A 21,595-nucleotide genomic window follows, 5' to 3' on the forward strand; every position below is an offset into this window, starting at 1 on the left:
CCGCCCCACCCTCGTCGTGCAGTGTTTCAACTGTCTCCAGCTGCACCATACAGCTGGTACCTGCACCAACTCCACCAGGTGCAACCGGTGCGGCGGCCCCCACCGCCACACTGATTGTCTGGTACCTCGCGACCAGCCGAGGTGCGCAAACTGTGATGGAAAGCATGCGGCGTCGTTCCCGGGGTGCCCGTACATCAAGAGAGCCATCAAGAAGCACTATAAGGACTCCAGGCACCTGCAACGACCAAGATCTCCACCACCACATCTCAACCACTCCCATTTTCCGCCGCGTCACTCACCAGCTATCCCAACCAACCAGGACACCTCCCCAATAACCCAGCTACTTCTTACTCTTCTTTCCTCTCATCTGTCACCTCAACTTCCCCTCCAAGTCCCCCTCATGCCCTCCCGGCAGCTATTAATCCCGTAATCAGCTCACCCTGTTCATCGCCTTGCCACCTTCAACTTGCCTTTCCTTCGTAAACCATATTACACAACATCTCTCCAACCTTGCCAACTAGCACTAGTATTTGATTACTAACAGCTCAGCGAAGAGGAGGTTTCAGCTCTGACATGGCGGACTTGTTCCGTCATCGACAGATAGTTTTTCCTCCACTATGTGTATGTCGTGCTGGTGCTGATGCAAGTCTTCGCACTTCCGCTGCTACCGACGAGTAGAGGGGCCTTCTGTTCGCCTCGGGACTCTCGTGTATTTGATCACAAAAAAAAAAAAAGTTACGCTAAGCTTTTAACATTCAAAGACCGAACATCACTGCCTACTGGCCATGGGTACGTATTGCAGGGCGCAAGTATACTTGCACGACCGTAGGTCGGTAATGTCTTTGACGTTGAGCCAGAGGTACTCCTGAAGCCTGTGGTAATGCGATGGGGAGGGCCCACGTAAAATAAACGGTGGTTGGTTCGCGTGGATGTTGACGGGGTGGAAGGACTGGGATATGTGTTTCATTGATTCTACAGTTGAAGGTGTGCCGTAAAACTACCTCTGTCTACAATATTTATCCATTTATACAGGTGAAAAGTTATTTGTTGCCTAAAGGCAACAGTATGCAGTACAGGGTTAAGATGCAGGAGGAGTGGCCTCGACAAGCTCTATAAGAGGGAGAGCCTCTCACAGCGATTTCGAAACAGGTACAGGATACGTTCCCATCATTTACAATTTTCAGAAAAGAAATGCTGAATAATATCTACGTGGGTGGTTATGCAGTACCTTTATGCATGATAAGAGTACTGTCGCAATGCACTGTCGGGTGTTGATGTAAGAAATGGGCCGATGACCTTCGACGTTAGGCCCCTTAAAACAACAAGCAACAAGATGTAAGAAATTCACATATTTTGATTTAACAATATCACAATGCCTTTTTTTTTACCAATATGAAGCAGCAAATGTGTTTTACAATAAAATTGCAGGTATATTTAAAGATACGCTTTTAAATTGTTTACATGAACGAAGTGCCTTTATCGAGCAGAAACCTTGACGAGGATGGCTGAGCCAGTCCCTGAAAAAAGAGAAAGGAGATTCTTACGAAAAATCTTAGACCCAAGAAAGTCGACGAGTGACCCAAACACATTCCGGTTAAGATCGAATTTGGTGCTTTACAAGACAGTAGAAAGAATCACGACTGTGATGAGGAAAAGGAGACTGGCGTTTTATGGGCATGTCAAAAGAATGAACCTTGAGAGATTGGACAACAGGGTACTTCTTCTGCAGGAAAAGTGGAAAAAAACAACCGGGATGGCTTACACAGGTGCACAATGACTTGGCAGAAATAGGTAACAAGGAGGAGGATATAAAAGAAAGGGCATCATTTAGCGAAGCCACATAACATCTCGGTGGAAGAGCGAGCAAAAGGAAGGCAAAGACTCAAGAATCTTTGCGAGAGCGTAAAGAGAAGGGCATCAGTCTGCGGGACAGAAGGAAGATTGTGTAAACTGGCCCACAGGTGGCCGTATCGATAAATAATAATAATTTATATGAAGGCAGATGCCAAGTCAAAACAAGATCAATACAAGCTGTTAATATTAATTCTGTTAACTGCATTTACAATGAATGTGCCGATCATTTTGTTGGTAAATGTTTGAACGTGCTTAGTCAGTGTTATATCAATGAAGAAAAGGAAAATAATGGCAAGAAATATGCAGCAATAAATGTCAAAGCAAAAATAAATAAATAAATTAATTAAATAAATAAATAAATAAATAAATAAATAAATAAATAAATAAATAAATAAATGCATTTGTAACAGCTGGATTCTGTCAATAGACTACTCCATTGCCAATATGCATTGTACTAAATATCGCATTTTATGTTTTGGGCTTTGGTTTGTCTCCTTAATCGTCACATGTTGATAACTAATTCGTCTTAAATGTGACTATTTTAATTTACTGAAGTTGTTAAATATTTCCTTGTTTCCGTAATAAATGCATTAATCTTTCCAGTTTGGCGCCAGTTTGTCAGGTCCTGTCACGAGGAGCGCCACTGTCATCCTGTCCGCTATATTTGTGATAACAGCAGTGACTGTCCTGTTCTATATCTCATATATTTGGTATTGCGTCATTATGTTGGACATTTTCATTGTCTCAGCCGCGATTAGTTGTCACTCCTGTGCAGTCAGTTTATAAATGGCTTGCTGTACTCACCTCTATCTTTTCAACCCTCCGTGCCAAAGCTACGACGTTCACTCCATTATCGAGTAACTGATACGTTATCGCAGCTCCAATTCCGGAACTAGTTCCTGTAACGACTGCAATACGACCCTCCCAGCGCTGCATTGTATTAAAGAATGTTACACCCGAAGCGTTGTTATAAGTACTGAGAACTTGGCCTGCACAAAGCTCCTTAAAACATTGACCACGACTGTGCAATTCTCTCTCTCCTCACACGACCTATCAAATTACTTCCTACTTGACTCGAGTCGTTATGGCATACTTAGGGCTGTCCATGTATTCTGCACTCGCTATCTTCAAAGTCTTGATTCAAGAACGAAAGGATGTCGAAGTTATGCTCGTAATTTCTACCTTTGATAAATCCATTTGCATGAACGTCTTGGGTGTGGAATAAAAATGTGATGATGTGTTATTTATATAGAGGAATTCAGAAATAATTTATCATTCTGATAAGAACACCGAGCTCGATAGCTGCAGTCGCTTAAGTGCGGCCAGTATCTAGTATTCGGAAGATTAGTGGGTTCGAGCCCCACTGTCGGCAGCCCTGAAGATGGTGTTCCTTGGTTACCCATTTTCACACCAGGCAAATGCTGGGACTGTATCTTGAATAAGGCCACGGTCGCTTCCTTCCCACTTCTAGCCATTTCCTCTCCCATTGTCGCCATAAGACCTATCTGTGTCGGTGCGACGTAAAGCAACTTGCAAAAACAAAAATAAAAAACACGTTGTAATTTATTGGAGTGGAAAATGTATCTGACACTAGCCTACCGTTCGAATCCGGTTCGTGGAAACATGTAATCTGAATGATTGTCATCAGGGTAGAAGAGAAGGTGGTATACAATTTATAATCACTTGATTGCGTGCCAAAAGCCTGAATTCAATGCCAAACCCCTCCGCTGTGTTCATAAGAAGTGGGGGTATACGACACTGTTGTTGTTGTTGTTGTTGATGATGATGATGATGATGATGATGCTTCGTTCGTCGGATGGACGCGTTAAGCCTTGAGCCGACATGGGGGTTCGCCCTCTCCTACCTCATTATTACAGTATGTTAGGAATATGCTTGTATATCGGGGCCATTTTATTACATACCACTGTCTGAACTGTAGTGAAGTAAGTATCTCTAGGCCTAGGATAGAGAAAGTGAAATCAGTCTGCAAACGAATAAGAGGAGAGAATCCCTCGGACGAGGAAATGCGTAGATATGATTAGTGAAAAGTTCAAAATTATAGATAGCCAGCAGTATATAGACATAGAAAGGGTGGCATACAGCAATGTTGTAATAGAAACATTAATGGAATGTCTAGGAATAGCTGTGCATAAAGATATATATCGTATGGCTTTACAAGTACAAAAAAAAAATATCAAATGGAAATGTCCAAATTTGACAACCAGTCCAGAGCACTCGGAGTCACTTGATGTAGAAGCCTCAGATCACCATTAAATGCTCGAAGTGGGCACTCCTTAACGATGTGTTCCATTGTCTGCTCGTCCGCTCCACAGTCACAGTCAGCAGACGAACGGAAACCCCATTTCTTCAACATGTAGCCAGACCTCCCTTGACCCGTCCTAATTCGGAAGAAGCCTCCCCGAAGATTGTGGTTAATGCAATCGGGCGTTCCCTGGGCAACGGTTTGACCGGCTGATTCTTCCACAAAGGTGCAACAAGTATGCAAGAGAACTTATCTACGCATAGTCCTTTTCAGGACCAACCAAGCACGGAACACTCATCAATTTCCATTGGTAACAACTTATGGATATGTATAAAGATAAGAAAAAGCTAACATCTTGGTGCAATGATGAAACGAGGGCAGCGTGCGATATATCTTGCTGGAGGTCTTCTTTGCTGGATATTTCCTGGTGCATGCCAGTCTTGTAATTGGATCCCATGAAACGTTTAATGATTCTGTCGTCTTTCTCTCCAGTTCTTCGAGGAGTCCTTTATTGGCATTTAGAGATCGGGTTTGGGCTACATGCATACCTTCTTTCATCAGAACTGTTTCATAGTGACGTATCTTAATGTTTTGGGAAAGGGATTTCTTGTTGTAGATCGTGCGTAACGTTTGGCAGGCTATTTCAGGTTTGCATATTCGTTCCCTAAGTGCTTCCTTGTCCAGTCCATTTTTTTCATAAATATGCCTCATGGCTGGGTTAATCTGAATTTAACGACACAAAAGGTGTGACGGGATGTTACCTAGCAAACATGCAGGCTGTGAAGTGAAGTATTGATGGATGATCTTGACTGAGAGACATTTCCTTTACAAATTGCTTTACGTCGCTCCGACACTGAGAGGCTTTATGGAGACGATGGCACAGGAAATGGCTAGGCGTGTGAATGAAGTCTGGTGTGAAAATAGGAAACCATCTTCAGGGCTGCTGACAGGGGGGTTCGAACCCACTATCTACCGAAGAGAGACATTCAGAAAGCTCTTTTGCCAAAGATGCCTCATCTCTTCGAACTCTAGAGAAGTGATTATTTCATTCGTGTAATTTGATAGGCCCTAAATCAGTTTCTCCTCTTTAATTGCATTGAATCCTACACTCGTTGACTCCAAATTCCATACAGATGTCTCTCAAAACGAGTCGATATATGAAAATAAATTCATCTATATCCATTTTATATTCATTTGTTGAAATGCATATTTATAGTAATGCGATTCTACAAGCAGGAATTTTGACACCTTTTTTTCACCGGCGGCATTCGAACCGCTAACCACGGTGCGAGAGACTTGACGCCTTAAACATCATAGCCACGTGGTGGCCTATCTTCAACAATACTGAAACAGTACAGTGGAAATGAATGATAGAATGGATGGTACATTCTCAATGTATTTATTTACGTGAATCTTTAGGCTACAGAATTCCATTCAGTGTCTCTCATAGGACGAACTGGATTCCACCGTGGACTTTGGTGTGTTAGAATAGTTCTCCAACGGGCTTGATAATGATTTCATGGATCTGTAACAGAAATGGCAGATTAGCATCACTGTCACATTCTCTGTTCATAAGAATATTGTCAGGTTTCTAAAAATAAATCTTAGTACCTGGACATGAGGAGGCGTCGAGATGGCGTAGATGACTGCGTCGGCGACATCTTCAGTGTTCAGTTTCGGAAGGCTATAATACATATTTGCGTCGATTCTGGGAGAAGTGTTAAAAATATCTGTATTCACTACTCCTGGGCTCACACTCTGCAATCAAAAGAAGTGAAAATTCGTTGAGAGAAGATGTATATATCTGTCATCACTGACTGATATACATTTAGGGATGTCGCCCACCAAATTTAACGAAGAATTTTCTTAAGTCATTTCAGAGAAGTTGGAAATGTATCAAGCATCTCTTTGGGGAAAACATTCCAATCCCTAATTCTTCCTAAGAACGAATATTTACCACAATTTGTTCTCTTGAATTCCAACTTCATGTTGTGAACTCAAGCATATTCGTCCACTAACTTCAACCCATGCAATTTCTCCTCCGACAGCTTAGAACCTACCGCTTAGTCGACAAGCTGATCTTACTCCCAAATCTTCCCGTCCCAAAATTCGCAATATTTCCGTAACACTATCTTTTGTCGGAAATCACCCTGAATAAATGGTGCTGCTATCTCTTCCGATATTTTCTAGTTCTTAAATCAAGTAATCCTGGAACCATACTCTAAATGGGTTCTCAGCAGGGACTTAAACACCATCTCTTTTACAACATTTACAACCTAAATCAAGAGATGGCGTGAAAATGGCAGTGATCATGCTCCACTGTCAATTTGGTACTTGTTATAAGTGCGTCAGCAATAACAGACACTGCCAGTACTTAAAATAAATAAAAATGATACCTGAGGGCCATTCATAAAGAAATGAGCATGTGGCTATAAAATGAAAACTGATGAAAGGATCGTAATGCAATTGCCTATGAAGGAAGGCGAGGTCCTTATAAGAGCGCTGAGGTCCTAAACTCACCGCTAGAGGGACACGGGTCCACACCACGTGACGACAGAGCCAGCACGCACATACGTTGATCGTCCACTGCACCCAGTCGTGCTGAACAGAGATAATGAGTCTTCAAATGAATATCAAAGGGGTGTAGATCACTTCCTGACAGCAGGAGGTGTGAAGAGAACGATAATTCATCGAAGAATGGCGCAAATGTACGGAGAACACTGCACGTCCGTTGGAAGGGCCAAGCAATTCAGGGAAGACCGCATGTTGTTGGCCGATGATGCACTGTCTTGAACGCCTCACCGTTTTACCGATGCCATTGTCCAGCAAGTGGATGCCCTCATTGTGTAAGACGGGCGAGGTACGGTAACAGCCATTGCCGCAGAGGGCAGAGTGAGCGTCGGGTGTGTTCACGCCATCATTAAGGACAGACTGAAATTTCGCTAAACGTGCGCCCAATGGGAGCCTCACAGTATTCAACCAGCACAGGAAGCTTATCGAATGGAACTCTCTTTTGAACATCTTCTGCGCTATGCCAAGAAAGGGGATGAGTTCCTGTCACGAGTGGTCGCTTGAGACGAGACATGGTGTCTTCACTTCAAACCCGAGACAAAACGACAAAGTCTCCAGTGGAAGCATGCACGGTCGCCGCCAACCAAAAAATCCAATGTGAGCTAAAGAAGACTCTGAGGGGCAAGCTATTTACCTCGGACACAGACGTCAAGCAATACGTTAGGAACTGGTTCACAACGCAGCCCCAGGAATTTTACGAGACGGCCATTCACCGTTTTGTGTGCCAGTAGCATTAGTGGCTCAAGAGTGCTGGGCAATACATTTGAAATAACGGTACAGGCGTTCATTTTATAACCTCCGGATCGTTTCTTTATGAACGGCCCTCATATAATGAGACTATTTAACACAGATGACCTTTCCGCCAAATTACATTGGTCTTCGTAATAAATTAATAATAAATTAAACCTTTAGAAATCAAACATTCAAGAAACACCCTCACTGATGAACATGCGTTCGAATCATAGGGTTATAGGATTTTCAAAGGGAAAACTGCCAAACCTGTCGTGAAAACTATCCATAATTTCGGGATGGGATTTGTCGTCAGCAAGAAGATTCTGAATTCCATCACGTACTTCAGTTTCCGTATAGTCGAGTCTCTGCTCTTTCCTTCCAATGCACAAACAAAATGTACACCATTGTGAATGTCCACGCACACACCAACCAGCCAAATAAGAAGGATCCGGAAAGAAGAGACAAGTTTTGGGAAGAGCTACAAGATATCAACTCTAAAGTTCCAGACAAGCACACTATCATCCTGGTTGAGGATTTCAGTCCCCAGCTTGGCAAAGAAAAGGAATTGCAAAACATTGTTGGAAGTTACCCACTTCGTAGGAGAACAAATCGCAATGTACAGAGACTTATGGAGCTGTGTAGGGCAATCGATCTAGTAGTCTTGAAATGAACAGTCTTCAAACACTTACAAAGGAAACAGAAGACTTGGACATCACCTAATACCAATCTTGGAGAATTTCAAATTGGTCATATTGCCATCACCCGGAATAATGTCAGAATGTCGAAGTTCTGAGAAATGCCAAGCTACACTCAGATCACTATCTCACAATGATTAAAGTTAAACTGCTTCCAATAAACTCCAGAAAGACACAGGTGAAAAAGACTGATAGATTTGATATAGAGACGCTGAAGTCCACCCGAGAATTCACACAAAATCTTGAATCTCCGAATTCAGAGAACTGGGAACAGCAATGAAGACTATTTTACTGTCAAAACCAAGGAAATATGCATGTTGGAACAGTGAATGTTGTGAGGCAGTAAGACAAAGAGAACTTGCTTGGCAGAGATGGAACTAATGAGAACGATACTAATAGCACAAAATTCCTCAACGCCAGAAAACATGCTCCAAAAACCATCCGTGGGGTTAAACGTATGCTTGACAAGATGCAGTTAGTACAAATTGAACAAGACTTCTAGAAGACCAATACACGAAACTTCTATAGAACCTTTAAGAGGAATCTCAACAAATACAACCCTTCAAGCCTACAATTCAGAATCCTCAACGGTAAAATGGCTCACAAAGATAAGGGCAATTGCCAGATTCTGGAAAATTATTTTGCATCCCTTTTGAACTGTGAAGCTCCAAATTCCACATTTCCTTTTGAAAACGTTGTGCGGATTCATCCCAATTCGTCGCCACAAACGAAAGAAGAAATGGGAATGAATGAAAATCCACAGCCTGTTTCCAGTCATATTACCGGGTCAGGAATGGAATGAATGATGCGCTCATCTAGCGGCGAGGATAGGAATTGTGCCAGCTGCCGAAGCTTGTCGCACTCCGCTGGGGCAAAGATAAATGACTGACAATTGGATTGAAATGATATTGGAGAGTGTTGCTGCAATGAAAGATGACAGGAAAAAACGGAGTAACCGGAGAAAAACCTGCCCCTTTCAATTTGTCTACCATAAATCTCACATGGAGTGACCGGGATTTGAACAACGGAATCCAGCAGCGAGAGGCCGGCGTGCTGCCGCCTGAGCCACTTCAGGATAACAGGCACCAGGCGAGGATTCTATAATTGCTCAACTTTGGAAGTATGCAGATGACAAAAGTCTGGATAAAGTAATAGAAATTATCTGCGAGAATTGGGAAACAGAGATCTTCCGAATGGCAGAACTTCAGCATTGATTCACCTCCTTCATAAGAAAAGTGATAAAACAGACGTGAACAACTACCGTGGTATCTATCTCCTGCTGATAACATACAAGATTCTGAAAGCCCTTCAAACGAGGGCAGAAGAGCAATTAGACCCACAAATCGGTGAATATCAGGGAGGTTTTAGGAAAGGGCGTTCTTGAACCTCAAATACCATCTTTTATATTTGAATCTCAGAAATAAAGAATTTGTTGTAACGTTCATAGATTTTTTAAGAAGGCGCATGACTCGATAGATCGCACCTCCCTGATGGGAATTTAAAAGGAATTTTGCCTAGACAACAAAGCCTGAACAATAATTCAACAAACATTGACCAACACCACTTCGAAGGTGAAGTTCAGGGGAGAGATTACAGACGCCTTTGAAATGAAGACAGTTTTAGGCGAGGAGATGGACTATCACATCACCTCTAATCTTCAACTGTGTCCATGAAAAAGTCATCCGGGAGTGGCATAGAGAACTGAATGATCAAGAAATTCAAATCGGAGTTAGTCTAGGGTTCAAAAGCCAAAATGTTGATGTTGATTGCCTAGCCCTTGCAGACGATCTTGAATTTTTTCCGAGTCCTTAAATACAGCCATGAAACAGGTTTTTCAGCTTAAAACACAAGCAGCGAAGGCAGGGCTCCAGATCTCCTTTGAGAAAGCAAAATTTTTAACTAATATCAAGCTGGCACCCAGAGTGCCCACAGTGGGAGAGGACAAAATTATACGAGTAGATAAGTTCAAGTATCTGGGAGAACTGATATCACCGAACTTGTCACAGAAATATGCCTTTACATTACGGATGAACAAAATGGAAATGACATACCATTTAACCAAGGGCGTCTACAATAAAAGGTCCATATCTTTCAAAGCAAAGCTGAGGCTTTACTAGATGTGTCATCCATCCAGAGGTCTTATACGCTTCCGGGTGCCTTTCAATGAACGAAAGAGGCCTACCCGAGAAACTGGAGGCTAAAGAAAGGGAGATTTTGAGAAAGATCTTAGGTCTCGTCAAAGACAATGGTGAGTACAAAAGATGGCATAACGACGAACTGTACACCCAAGGAGAGAAGATTACCGATACCATCCGGAAAGAAAGAATTATCTTTTATGGCCAAGTGACACGAATGCACGAAGCAAGACTTCTTTCAGCAGAAGAAAACTAAAGGGACTTGATTCATTGAGATTGATAGAGACCTTGAAGAAATGGGAATCACTCGTAATGACATGCAGAACCGTATAGCACTTAAAAGGAAACTTCAAGCATTCCGCTGTTTGCGAGACAAACCAAAGTTTAAAACAGGAAAGGCATGGGCACATGAGATGAATGAACGACACCGCGAACTTATGCGGTAGTACTGGGTAGACATCAAGGTCAGAAGTAGACAGTTGAAGTGACGTGGTCCAAACATGGCCTATACGACATGAATGAATTCAGAGATAAAACACACAAGATTTTGCAGGAGTAGTCTGTCACATTCTTTTGGACTAACCATGCATCAGCCGTCCAGGGGTGTCAAAACTTACCGTAATCTTGATGTTTTCCTTGTGTTCAACGAAGTCCTTCCTCAGACCTTCTGTGAGCGCCCTGATGGCGTGTTTGGACGCCGCGGCCATGGCGGCTTGGCTAGATGGAGGAGGCCCATGACCAAAAATGCTGAAAAGAAAACGTAGATAAGAACATACAAAATTCGGAGGTGAAGTTTGCCTTTAGTTAGGAGTGCTTGCTGTGGTGGTTACTGTGTAAAGAGAAGGTAGAATGGAAGAAACATCCCCTATAAGTGGTGGCTGTGATTCTTGTTGTAAGAGGAAGTACAAATGGTTAATCATCATCTCTGAACAAATTAAAGGGGAACATTAATTAAAATAAATGTATGTAGCGTATTGAACAGAGGAATTTGAAAATGAATTTAAAAATAAAACTAAAGTATTAGGTATTATGGCAAAAAGGTCACAAGCGCATCGAAAGGAAACGTAAGTTCCCAGAGTAAGTTCCTTGAGTAACTGAACACTTGAAATGTATTTGCCCTTGATTAATCGACTTTCACACATAAAACGAATGACGAGATTAGCAGTATTCTCGTCATCGTCGTGTCTGAGTGGTCGAGTGTTTGCTGCAGCCCGAGGAGGTTCGGTCTTAAGTCAGAGCGATCGGCACACTCTGTGAGGATGTACAGTAGGTCACGGTAAAGTCGGCATCACAAGAACACAATGAGGAATGTGTAGATATTCCATGACCTATTCTCAGCCTACATAAAACTACGGTATCCCTCCGTGAAGGTCGGAAAGAAGACCGCCACACGGCAGTTGTCTTTTTAATTGCTCCCAGCTGGATGGAAGTTCGGATAGATAGCCATTCCGATTCTCAGGACGCCAAGACGGTTCACTGTGGCTGAGAACACATATCCGCAGCTGGTACAATGGCAGGTCTACGTGGGAAAATTACCGCTTCTTTTGCAGCTTCATCCGTAAGTTCATTTCCCCCAATCGCAATGTGGCTTTTGAGCCGAATGAAAGTTATTCTGGTACCAGCATAAAACAACCTGTCTAGAAAGTCATGAATCTGCTGCACCAGTGAGTGTTGTGCGAAACAGGCGCGATAGACTGCAGAGAACTTAACGAGTCGGTACGCACGAGAAGGTTGCCTCTTTCGTCATCGAGTGCAAACTGCGGAGCTTCTAAGATGGGGGAAACTCCTCAATACACGCTACAGACAGAAAGAAGCGACATCCTCATGATTACTACAGGGTGTATCTAAATACTGGCCACATCACAGAAGATGCTTAAAGTGTCCTCCATGAACACTCTCAACATGGACTGGTGAAGTCCCTGCCGAACAGCTGCGCAGGCGTTATTGATACGCTATTCCAGTTCATTGATGTCGTTAACTGGAATAGTGTGCATCACATTTTTACTGTGGACCCACCGATAGAAGTCCAGTAGACCAGGCAGGCCAAAGCACAGTCCACCGATGCCCGATCCACTGTCGTGGGAAGTTCTTGTCCAAGCACAGGCGTACATGCAAACTGAAGTGGACTGGTGTGTATGAACCACATGGTACGGCGAACTGTTAGTGGCAAATATTCCAGTAGTACAGGCAAATTGTCCCTAAAGAAGGTCTAATATGCTGGTCCGTTCAGTTGTCAGGGTAGCATGCTTCGGGCGATCAACTGAACACATATTGCATCCAAAGTGCTGATGATGATTAGAGACAACGGTACAATGAGGATTTTCAACTGCCTACGTTTGTGTGTTATGCAAATTTATGATTCCATCTCTTCCAGACTTGACCTCGTCGGTAAACAATATGAGCGAATGACAGCAAAAGTAAAAAAAAAAAAAGAAACCACAATAAATATTTTTCCCTTTGCAAAAATGAAATGACCTAAGTATGTCTGATAGTCATGGCCATCCATCAACGGCTATTGATTTCAGATGAACACCAGCCATAAGACATAGACAGCACGGTTGCTAGGTAACATTGTCTGGAAATCCATCCATACCTTACGAGTACATGACCGCCTGGTTGACTGTAAACCTCGTTAATTTCTTCCTAGGCATTGGGCTTATCCTTTGACGTTCAAGTTCTGAGTTCCGAATTCTTACAACCTTTTCTAGGACGCCTGTCTTCATTTTAAACGGTTGCAACAATTCTCCATGAACTTCACCTTGGAGGTCGTCCCCTTTAGTTTATTTGATTATATTTGCCAATTTGTTTTTGATTCCAAATACCCAATGGTGTTATTATTATTATTAGTATTATTATAATTATTATTATTATTATTATTATTATTATTATTATTATTATTATTATTTACTTACCCATTGATATGTACAATATGACCATCATTCACTCCTTTTGATCTCATGATTTTCACAGCTTCCCGGGTACAAATGCTCAGTCCCAAGACGTTGGTATCGAGGATACGAGTCCATTCTTCTGTAGGGCATTCTGTTGAGACATATGAGCAAATATAAGGTTAGGAGTTATACAAGACGTCTTAAATCCAAAACATCTGAAGTCTAAGCTGCTGTTCAGGAAAACGAAAATCCTAATGTATAAAATTTTAGTAAAGCCTGTATTAACATATGGTGCTGAGACCTGCACACTCTCAAAATCTGATGAAAGACAGCTCGGTATATTTGAAAGAAGGATTTTGATGCAAATCTTCTGGCCAGTGGAAGAAAACGATGTCTGGAGAAGAAGTTATGACCATGAATTGTATAATTTATATAAAGAACCAAACATTGCTAACTACATAAAGATCAGAAGGTTGGTGTAGGCAGGACATGTGCTACGTGCTAATGATAGAATGATAAAGAAGATATTTAATGCAGTGCCAGAAGGAATCAGGAAAGTTGGAAGGCCAACGTTAAGGTGGGAAGAAGGGGTGAGAGAGGATGTAAAGATAATTGAAATCAAGAATTGGAGGGACTCTGCACTTAAGAGGGAAGACCTAGCTTAACACGGGGAAAAATAGGCCAATATTCATTCGAATGTTAAATATGCTAGAATTGTTGTTGAAAATTGCTGCACATATCCCAGGATTGGCATGCTTCAGAGCAATCAGAAGCAACTTCAATAATCTCAAAATTCTAATTATAACATTTTCAAATAAAATGTTCAAAATTTCCTGCCTTTTTAACAATATATCACGGTTTCCTTCATAACCCTCTTACTGCTTCACGGATAATTATGAATTTTTCAGAGTTTCCTCCCATAGTGTTGTACTACAATCTGTACCTCGTTCAGATCAATAGGATTTAAATTAGATTTTATATAACATTTTTATTTAAAAAACTATAAATATTTTCTGGTGCACGGAATAAAAACGTGACAAAAATCCAAATCACAGTCTATGTTAATGATTGAGGTTCATTTTGTAGCTGGAAGTTTGATACACACTTTAAAAAAGGAAAAATATGAAAACTCTTATAAACTTGGTATTTATAAGGGAAACCGTGATATACTGTTAAAAAGGCGGGAAATTTTGAACATTTTATTTTAAAATGTTAAAATTATTAAAATTCTGACATTATTGTAGTTGCTTCTGGTTGCCAGGAAGCATGCCAATACTGGGATATGTGCAGCAATTGTCAACAACAATTGTAGCATATTTAACAATCGAATGAATATTAACCTAGTTTTTCCTTTGTTAAGCTGGGTCTCCCCCCTTAACAGAAAAGAATAGGGAAACCTTCTTCAGAAGGCCAAGCCACACAAAGGGCTGTCGCGTCAGTGATGATGATGATGATGATTCATGATGAGATAGCAAACTCATCATGTTTCAAGAAGGAAACAGTCTCCGGAAATTCATGAGTTGGGCGCCGTGGGGTATCCAAGTTCGTGAAGGCCACGGATGTCTGAATGGGTGTGTTTCACCCTTTGCGCCCAGCCCCGAGTTCACTATTATAGTCCGTTATCGCTGACCCTTCATTACCATAAAACTCACCTGCTACTGATGCTTCTCCGAACACTCCAGCATTATTCACCAGTATGTCTACTCTCCCGAGTGTTTCGGCCACCCATTTGAATGTAGCCAGTATATCCTCTTCCTTCTGAACATCACATTTTCGAGGATACAACTTGCCTGTAGGCACTTGACTGGGGTGGTAGCGGTTGCATCGGTTACGAGTCTTGGCTCCCTCCCTAGCGTTAGACACAGCCTCCTGAAACAGAATATATCGTAATATTGCAGTGAGGATTTATATGCAAAACTACTGGCCACAAAGCCTACCATCATTTTTCTTCTCAGACGTTTACTATCACAGTTTTTTTAAATAGGATTTTTAGATCCGTATTTCATGAAATGTGTTTTAAAAGGGAAAAAGGAAGCTTTTCATTTAAAATATCAAAATAGTGCATTTTCGTATTTAGTGAAAAATATACGAAATTTCAGGATTATTTCTATATACATCTTATTGGAGATAATGGTTGTTTACGGGATGTTTGAAAGTTGTGTTAAACCCTGGGCTTAGGCCCATTTTTCATATTTAACATACATATTTTGTACTACACTGGGTAAAGAAATTCTGTTCAAATTCTGTTCTGTTTATAATGAAGTTACCACTGTAATCTGTTCCGAGCAACCAGCTGCCGACTCTGCAGTATTGTTCAACCAGTATTTCCTATTTTATGATATTTACTGCGTCTTATAACATAACCGAATGAATTCCAGAATATTGTACTTATATTGGAATCTTTACTAGTAACTCTTTGTGATGAGCGTCCTGAACTCCTACTTGCACGCAGAGACTTACAGTCCGAATGCATCTGGGAACGAGTTCCAAAATCTATTTTTGTGTGGCTACAGACATTGAATATTAAAATGAAAGTTGCAGTAATTACTGGCAATGATGGGACTCTGGCAAGGACGCTGGTGTTACGAGCAGTGGGTTTCATACCAGGAAGAAACTGTCAGGGGAGTCTTTTGCTCATTGACAAGAAATAAATCGAAAGAAAACAAGATAAACGTAGAAATGAGGTGGAGGATGATGAATATGGCCCTGGAATGTTTTAGTAGGCTAAGAAAACATCGAAAAACTGAAACTTAAACCTAAGTATTCTCCAAACTTGAAAATTCGGAAGTTGTGTATCATTTTCTCAGGAATCACGCGTCGGATTAATTTGAAATTTTGTACTATTAAATATGCTTACACACCAAGAGCTCCGGAGAAACATGAAAGTAATCGAAGCAAAATTAAAGGCATCGCTAACGTAAAATGAATGGAATTGTTATTGTTGGCTAAAAGTGTTAAGAAATGAATACGAATAATCGACAAATTTGGCAAAATGAAGTACTTAATTGAAGTAATTCAAATTAGTGGACTAGACAAAGGAAGCCAACAAATCAAGAGCGCAAAGAAATGAAACAAGCGTACCAACTGTCTGAGGATAACTACAAGAAGCTGTCAAATAAAATTAGATATTACAATACTGTAATAGAACCAGAAAATATCTATTTTACGAAATGCATGTTCACCATATACGAGTAATCAGGAGAAATGGAAAAGATGGAAAAAATGAAAAGAAAGATTCTAAGAAAAATTTGTGGACCATTATAATCAGAAAAAGGAGAGTTTAAGTACACGAGGGCGAAGATCTTTATAAGAGCGAAGAAAGCGAAAACATGTCGGATACAATACGAATGACGAGATTAAAACTTCTTGGCCACGTAATGAGGATGGACGACAAGAGACTCGCATAACAATTTTTTTATATGCTCACAGGAATACGAATGGCAATCAGTGAGTTCAAGGAATAAAGAAAGGCAGGAACGAAATGTGGATATCTGAAGGGATAATACAGAACAGGTTAATAGAAAATTTTAAGGGTTTCCAAGTGAACGATTTTGCGTTCGTTTGTTTACTTGTTTATTACTTAGTTAAGTATTTGTTTCTATTTACTTATATTTGTTTAATGATTTATTTTCTTGCTTTTTATACAGATTGTATTATATGTTTATTTTTTATAACTTGTTAATTTGTTCGTTGTTGTTAATTTTTTAATTGGTAATTTGTTTGTTTAGTTTTTATTAATGCGATTTGTTTGCTTATATCCTTGACTTTTGTTTGTTCTTGTTCGTTTGTTTTTTATTTGCTTATTAGTTTTTATTTGTTTGTTTATTTGGCTATTTGTTTGTTTTCATTTATTGATTTTTTGTTTGTTTATTTGTTCTTTTTTGTTTATTTCTTCGTTTGCTTATATGTTTGTTTATTGGTTTATTTATTCGCCTCTAGTCTTTCCTAGACTAGGATATCCTTTCTATCACCCTGAGATGAGTAGCTCTTTTTTACACTGGAATGATGTAACAGTGCCCAAGGCCTCCTGCACTGTACTTACCTGCACTTTCTCCTGTCTCCTCGCCAGCGCTACGACGTGAAGACCATGATCCTGAAGGTGATACGCTATAGCTGCTCCTATACCGGAACTTGCTCCAGTGACTACAGCAACACGTCCTGTCCAACGTTCCATCTTCTACACTACAAAGCAGAAACCTCGCCGAAAAACAGTTGCAGATAGCAGGGATACTAGTTGCGAGGTGCAGATAACCAGCCGTTTTATCAGCCCCGCCTAGACGATGAAGCTGCCATATCATCGTCATTAAGATAAAGGTACTCGATATAGTATTTCCAAGTACACCCAACGACGTTCCAAAGGACACGCATGTTGTTTTCAATGATGGGAGGCCAGAATGGCGAGTGTCAAGACATAGACTGTTTTTCTCCTTCTTAAAATGTTATGTGCTCTTTCATTTATTTTCATCTCCATATGTTCACCTTTTGTGAATTGGATTTTTAACTACGACATGCTATCAATTGTAACCGAGGATGTCCTCAAAGGAGGACGGAACATGTACCACATAAATTAATAAAATTGTGAATTCCATTGAAATTTAGTGGATAACTATTAGCATTCAAAGGTGGACCAATACCTCCCTTAAAAGTGTAGTCTCCAATAATAATGCATTGTACAGAACGAAATGAGATACAGTTCGATACACTATAAGAAAGACCGAGTGACTGTCTGTGTGGTTTGGGTCACGTAGTTGTCAGCTTGCATTTTGGAGATAGTGGGTTCGAACCCCACTGTCAGCAGCCCTGAAGATAGTTTTCGGTTTCACACCAGGTTATACCTTTTATAAGGCTACGATCGGTTTCTTCCCCATCCTAACCCTTTCCTATCCCATCGCCCATCGTCGCCATAAGACTTAGGGCAGGGATGATAAACCTTTACCTACTAACGTGTTAGTAAAAGTCTTTTTTACTGTCTAGTGTGACATCGGTTATTTTCCTTTAATATCATCATGAAACCCCTCATTAGACTTCAATAAATCCATTCGAGTGAATGTTTCAGAATGTATTTTATAAACATCACTAAAATGCCTTTCTTTCTTTCTTTCTTTCTTTCTTTCTTTCTTTCTTTCTTTCTTTCTTTCTTTCTTTCTTTCTTTCTTTCTTAATCTGTTTACCCTCCAAGGTTGCTTTTTCCCTCGGACTTTTGATCGGGGGATACAAGTATGGAAGATGACCAGTACTTCGCCCAGGCGACCTGACCTGCCATTCTCAACAGGGGCCTTATGGCTGATGGAAAGATTGGAACGGATGGAAAAGGAAATGGGTAGGAAGCGGCCGTGGCCTTAAGGTAGGTGGCAATTGCCTGGAGAAGTGGGGAACCACGGAAAACCACTTTGAGCATGGCTGAGGTGGGAATCGAACCCCCTCCGCTCAATTGACCTTCCGAGGCTGAGTGGACCCTGTTCCAGCCCTCGTACCACTTTTCAAATTTCGTGTCAGAGCCGGGATTCGAACCCTCGCCTCCGGTGATGACAGCTAATGATACTAACCACTATACCACAGAGGGGGGCTCTATTTATTTACAATTTAAATGAATAGTGTTAGTCAGTCTGAAAAATGTTTCTATATAACGATAACATTTTAACTTAAAATACTGTAAAAGTACATTAGTCCGCCTCTGTGGTGTAGTGGTTAGTGTGATTAGCTGCCACCCCAGGACGCCCAGGTTCAATTCCCGGCTCTCCAACGAAGTTTGAAAAGTGGTACGAGGGCTGGAACGGGGTCTACTCAGCCTCGGGACGTCAACTGAGTAGAGGTAGGTTCGATTCCCACCTCAGCCATCCTGGAAGTGGTTTTCCGTGGTTTCTTACTTATCCTCCAGGCAAATGCCGGGATGATACCTAACCTAAGGCCACGGCCACTTCCTTCCCTCTTCCTTGTCTATCCCTTCCAATATTCCCACCCCCCCCGCAAGGACCCTGCTCAGCATAATAGGTGATGCCACCTGGGCGGGGTATTGGTCCTTCTCCCCAGTTGTATCCCGCGATCCAGTGTCTCACGCTCCAGGACACTGACCTTGAGGTGGTAGAGGTGGGATGACTCGCTGAGTCCGAGGGAAACCCAACCCTGGAGGGTAAACAGATAAAGAAAGGAAGAAATAAGTTAACGCAAACTGGCACGTATTAAACCTAAGAAATTAAGTAAATAAATAAATAAATAAATAAATAAATAAATAAATAAATAAATAAATAAATAAATAAATAAATAAATAAATAAATAAATAAATAAATAAATATTGCTCTCAAAAGGACTCCCCGGTAATTCGTGCCTCTCAATTAAAATGCTCAAATTATGCCCATGTTTAATAGTTATTTTTACTTGTAACCAGTGGATGTTAAGACGCAGGAGGAGTTTCCTTGACAAGCTCTATAAAGGGGGGGGGGCGACTCTCACAGCGATTTCGAAACAGGTACAGGATACGTTCCCATCATTTACAATTTTCAGAAAAAATGCTGAATAATATCTACGTGCGTGGTTGTGCTGTACCTTTATGCATGATAAGAGTACTGTCGCAATGCACTGTCGGGTGTTGTTGTAAGAAATTCACATATTTTGATTTAACAATATCACATTGCCCTTCCTTTTTACCAATATGAAGCAGCAAATGTGATTTACAATAAGATTGCAGGTATATTTAAAGATAAGCTTTTAAATTGTTTACATGAACGAAGTGCCTTTATCGAGCAGAAACCTTGACGAGGATGGCTGAGGCAGTCCTTGAAAAAAGAGAAAGGAGATTCTTACGAAAAATCTTAGACCCAAGAAAGTCGACGAGTGACCCAAACACATTCCGGTTAAGATCGAATTTGGTGCTTTACAAGACAGTAGAAAGAATCACGACTGTGATGAGGAAAAGGAGACTGGCGTTTTATGGGCATGTCAAAAGAATGAACGTTGAGAGATTGGACAACAGGATATTTCTTCTGCAGGAAAAGTGGAAAAAACAACCGGGATGGCTTACACAGGTGCACAATGACTTGGCAGAAATAGGTAACAAGGAGGAGGATATAAAAGAAAGGGCATCATTTAGCGAAGCCACATAACATCTCGGTGGAAGAGCGAGCAAAAAGAAGGCAAAGACTCAAGAATCTTTGCGAGAGCGTAAAGAGAAGAAGGGCATCAGTCTGCGGGACAGAAGGAAGATTGTGTAAACTGGCCCACAGGTGGCCGTATCGATAAATAATAATAATTTATATGAAGGCAGATGCCAAGTCAAAACAAGATCAATACAAGCTGTTAATATTAATTCTGTTAACTGCATTTACAATGAATGTGCCGATCATTTTGTTGGTAAATGTTTGAACGTGCTTAGTCAGTGTTATATCAATGAAGAAAAGGAAAATAATGGCAAGAAATGTGCAGCAATAAATGTCAAAGCCAAAATAAATAAATAAATAAATAAATAAATAAATAAATAAATAAATAAATAAATAAATAAATAAATAAATAAATAAATAAATAAATAAATGCATTTGTAACAGCTTGATTCTGTCAATAGACTACTCCATTGCCAATATATATTGTAATAAATATATCGTATTTTATGTTTTGGGCTTTGGTTTGTCTCCTTAATCGTCACATGTTGATAACTAATTCGTCTTAAACGTGAATATTTGAATTTACTGAATTTGTTAAATATTTCCTTGTTTCCGTAAGAAATGCATTAATCTTTCCAGTTTGGCGCCAGTTTGTCAGGTCCTGTCACGAGGAGCGCCACTGTCATCCTGTCCGCTATATTTGTGATAACAGCAGTGACTGTCCTGTACTATATCTCATGTATTTGGTATTGCATCATTATGTTGGACATTTTCATTGTCTCAGCCGCTATTAGTTATCACTCCTGTGCAGTCAGTTTATAAATGACTTGCTGTACTCACCTCTATCTTTTCAACCCTCCGTGCCAAAGCTACGACGTTCACGCCATTATCGAGTAAGTTATACGTTATCGCAGCTCCAATTCCGGAACTAGTTCCTGTAACGACTGCAATACGACCCTCCCAGCGCTGCATGTAATAAAGAATGTTACACCCAAAGCGTTGTTATAAGTACTGAGAACTTGGCCTGCACAAAGCTCCTTAAAACATTGACCATGACAGTGCAATTCTCTCTCTCCTCACACGACCTATCAAATTACTTCCTACTTGACTCGAGTCGTTATGGCATACTTAGGGCTGTCCATGTATTCTGCACTCGCTATTTCAAAGTCTTGATTCAAGAACGAAAGGATGTCAAAGTTATGCTCGTAATTTCTACCTTTGATAAATCCATTTGCATGGACGTCTTCGGTGTGGAATAAAAATGTGATGTTGCGTTATTTATATAGAGGAATTCAGAAAAATGTTATCATTATGATAAGAACGCATTGTAATTTATTGGAGTGGAAAAAATATATCTGAC

General features: G+C 40.7%; 2 protein-coding genes across 2 annotated transcripts in view; both read right to left on the bottom strand.

Annotated features, from left to right (window-relative positions):
- Positions 1-2,820, bottom strand: part of LOC136886828 (farnesol dehydrogenase-like) — a 56,911-nt gene extending 54,091 nt beyond the window's left edge. Inside the window, exon 1 of the mRNA XM_068230585.1 lies at positions 2,659-2,820. Coding sequence (XP_068086686.1) covers positions 2,659-2,790 — 132 coding nt within the window. The 5' untranslated portion in view covers positions 2,791-2,820. The remainder of the gene's footprint in view (positions 1-2,658) is intronic.
- A 2,680-nt stretch (positions 2,821-5,500) lies between these two features.
- Positions 5,501-17,369, bottom strand: LOC136886826 (farnesol dehydrogenase-like). Its single transcript, XM_067159666.2, has 6 exons — positions 17,184-17,369; positions 14,794-15,010; positions 13,163-13,292; positions 10,868-10,997; positions 5,729-5,875; positions 5,501-5,642 (listed from the first exon to the last, which is right to left on the bottom strand). The coding sequence occupies exons 1-6, from the start codon at positions 17,313-17,315 to the stop codon at positions 5,601-5,603; spliced, it is 798 nt and encodes a 265-aa protein (XP_067015767.2). The 5' UTR covers positions 17,316-17,369; the 3' UTR covers positions 5,501-5,600.
- Between the last annotated feature and the right edge of the window lie 4,226 nt (positions 17,370-21,595).

The sequence above is a fragment of the Anabrus simplex genome, chromosome X, assembly GCF_040414725.1.
Source record: "Anabrus simplex isolate iqAnaSimp1 chromosome X, ASM4041472v1, whole genome shotgun sequence".
In the NCBI taxonomy this organism is placed as follows: Eukaryota; Metazoa; Arthropoda; class Insecta; order Orthoptera; family Tettigoniidae; genus Anabrus; species Anabrus simplex.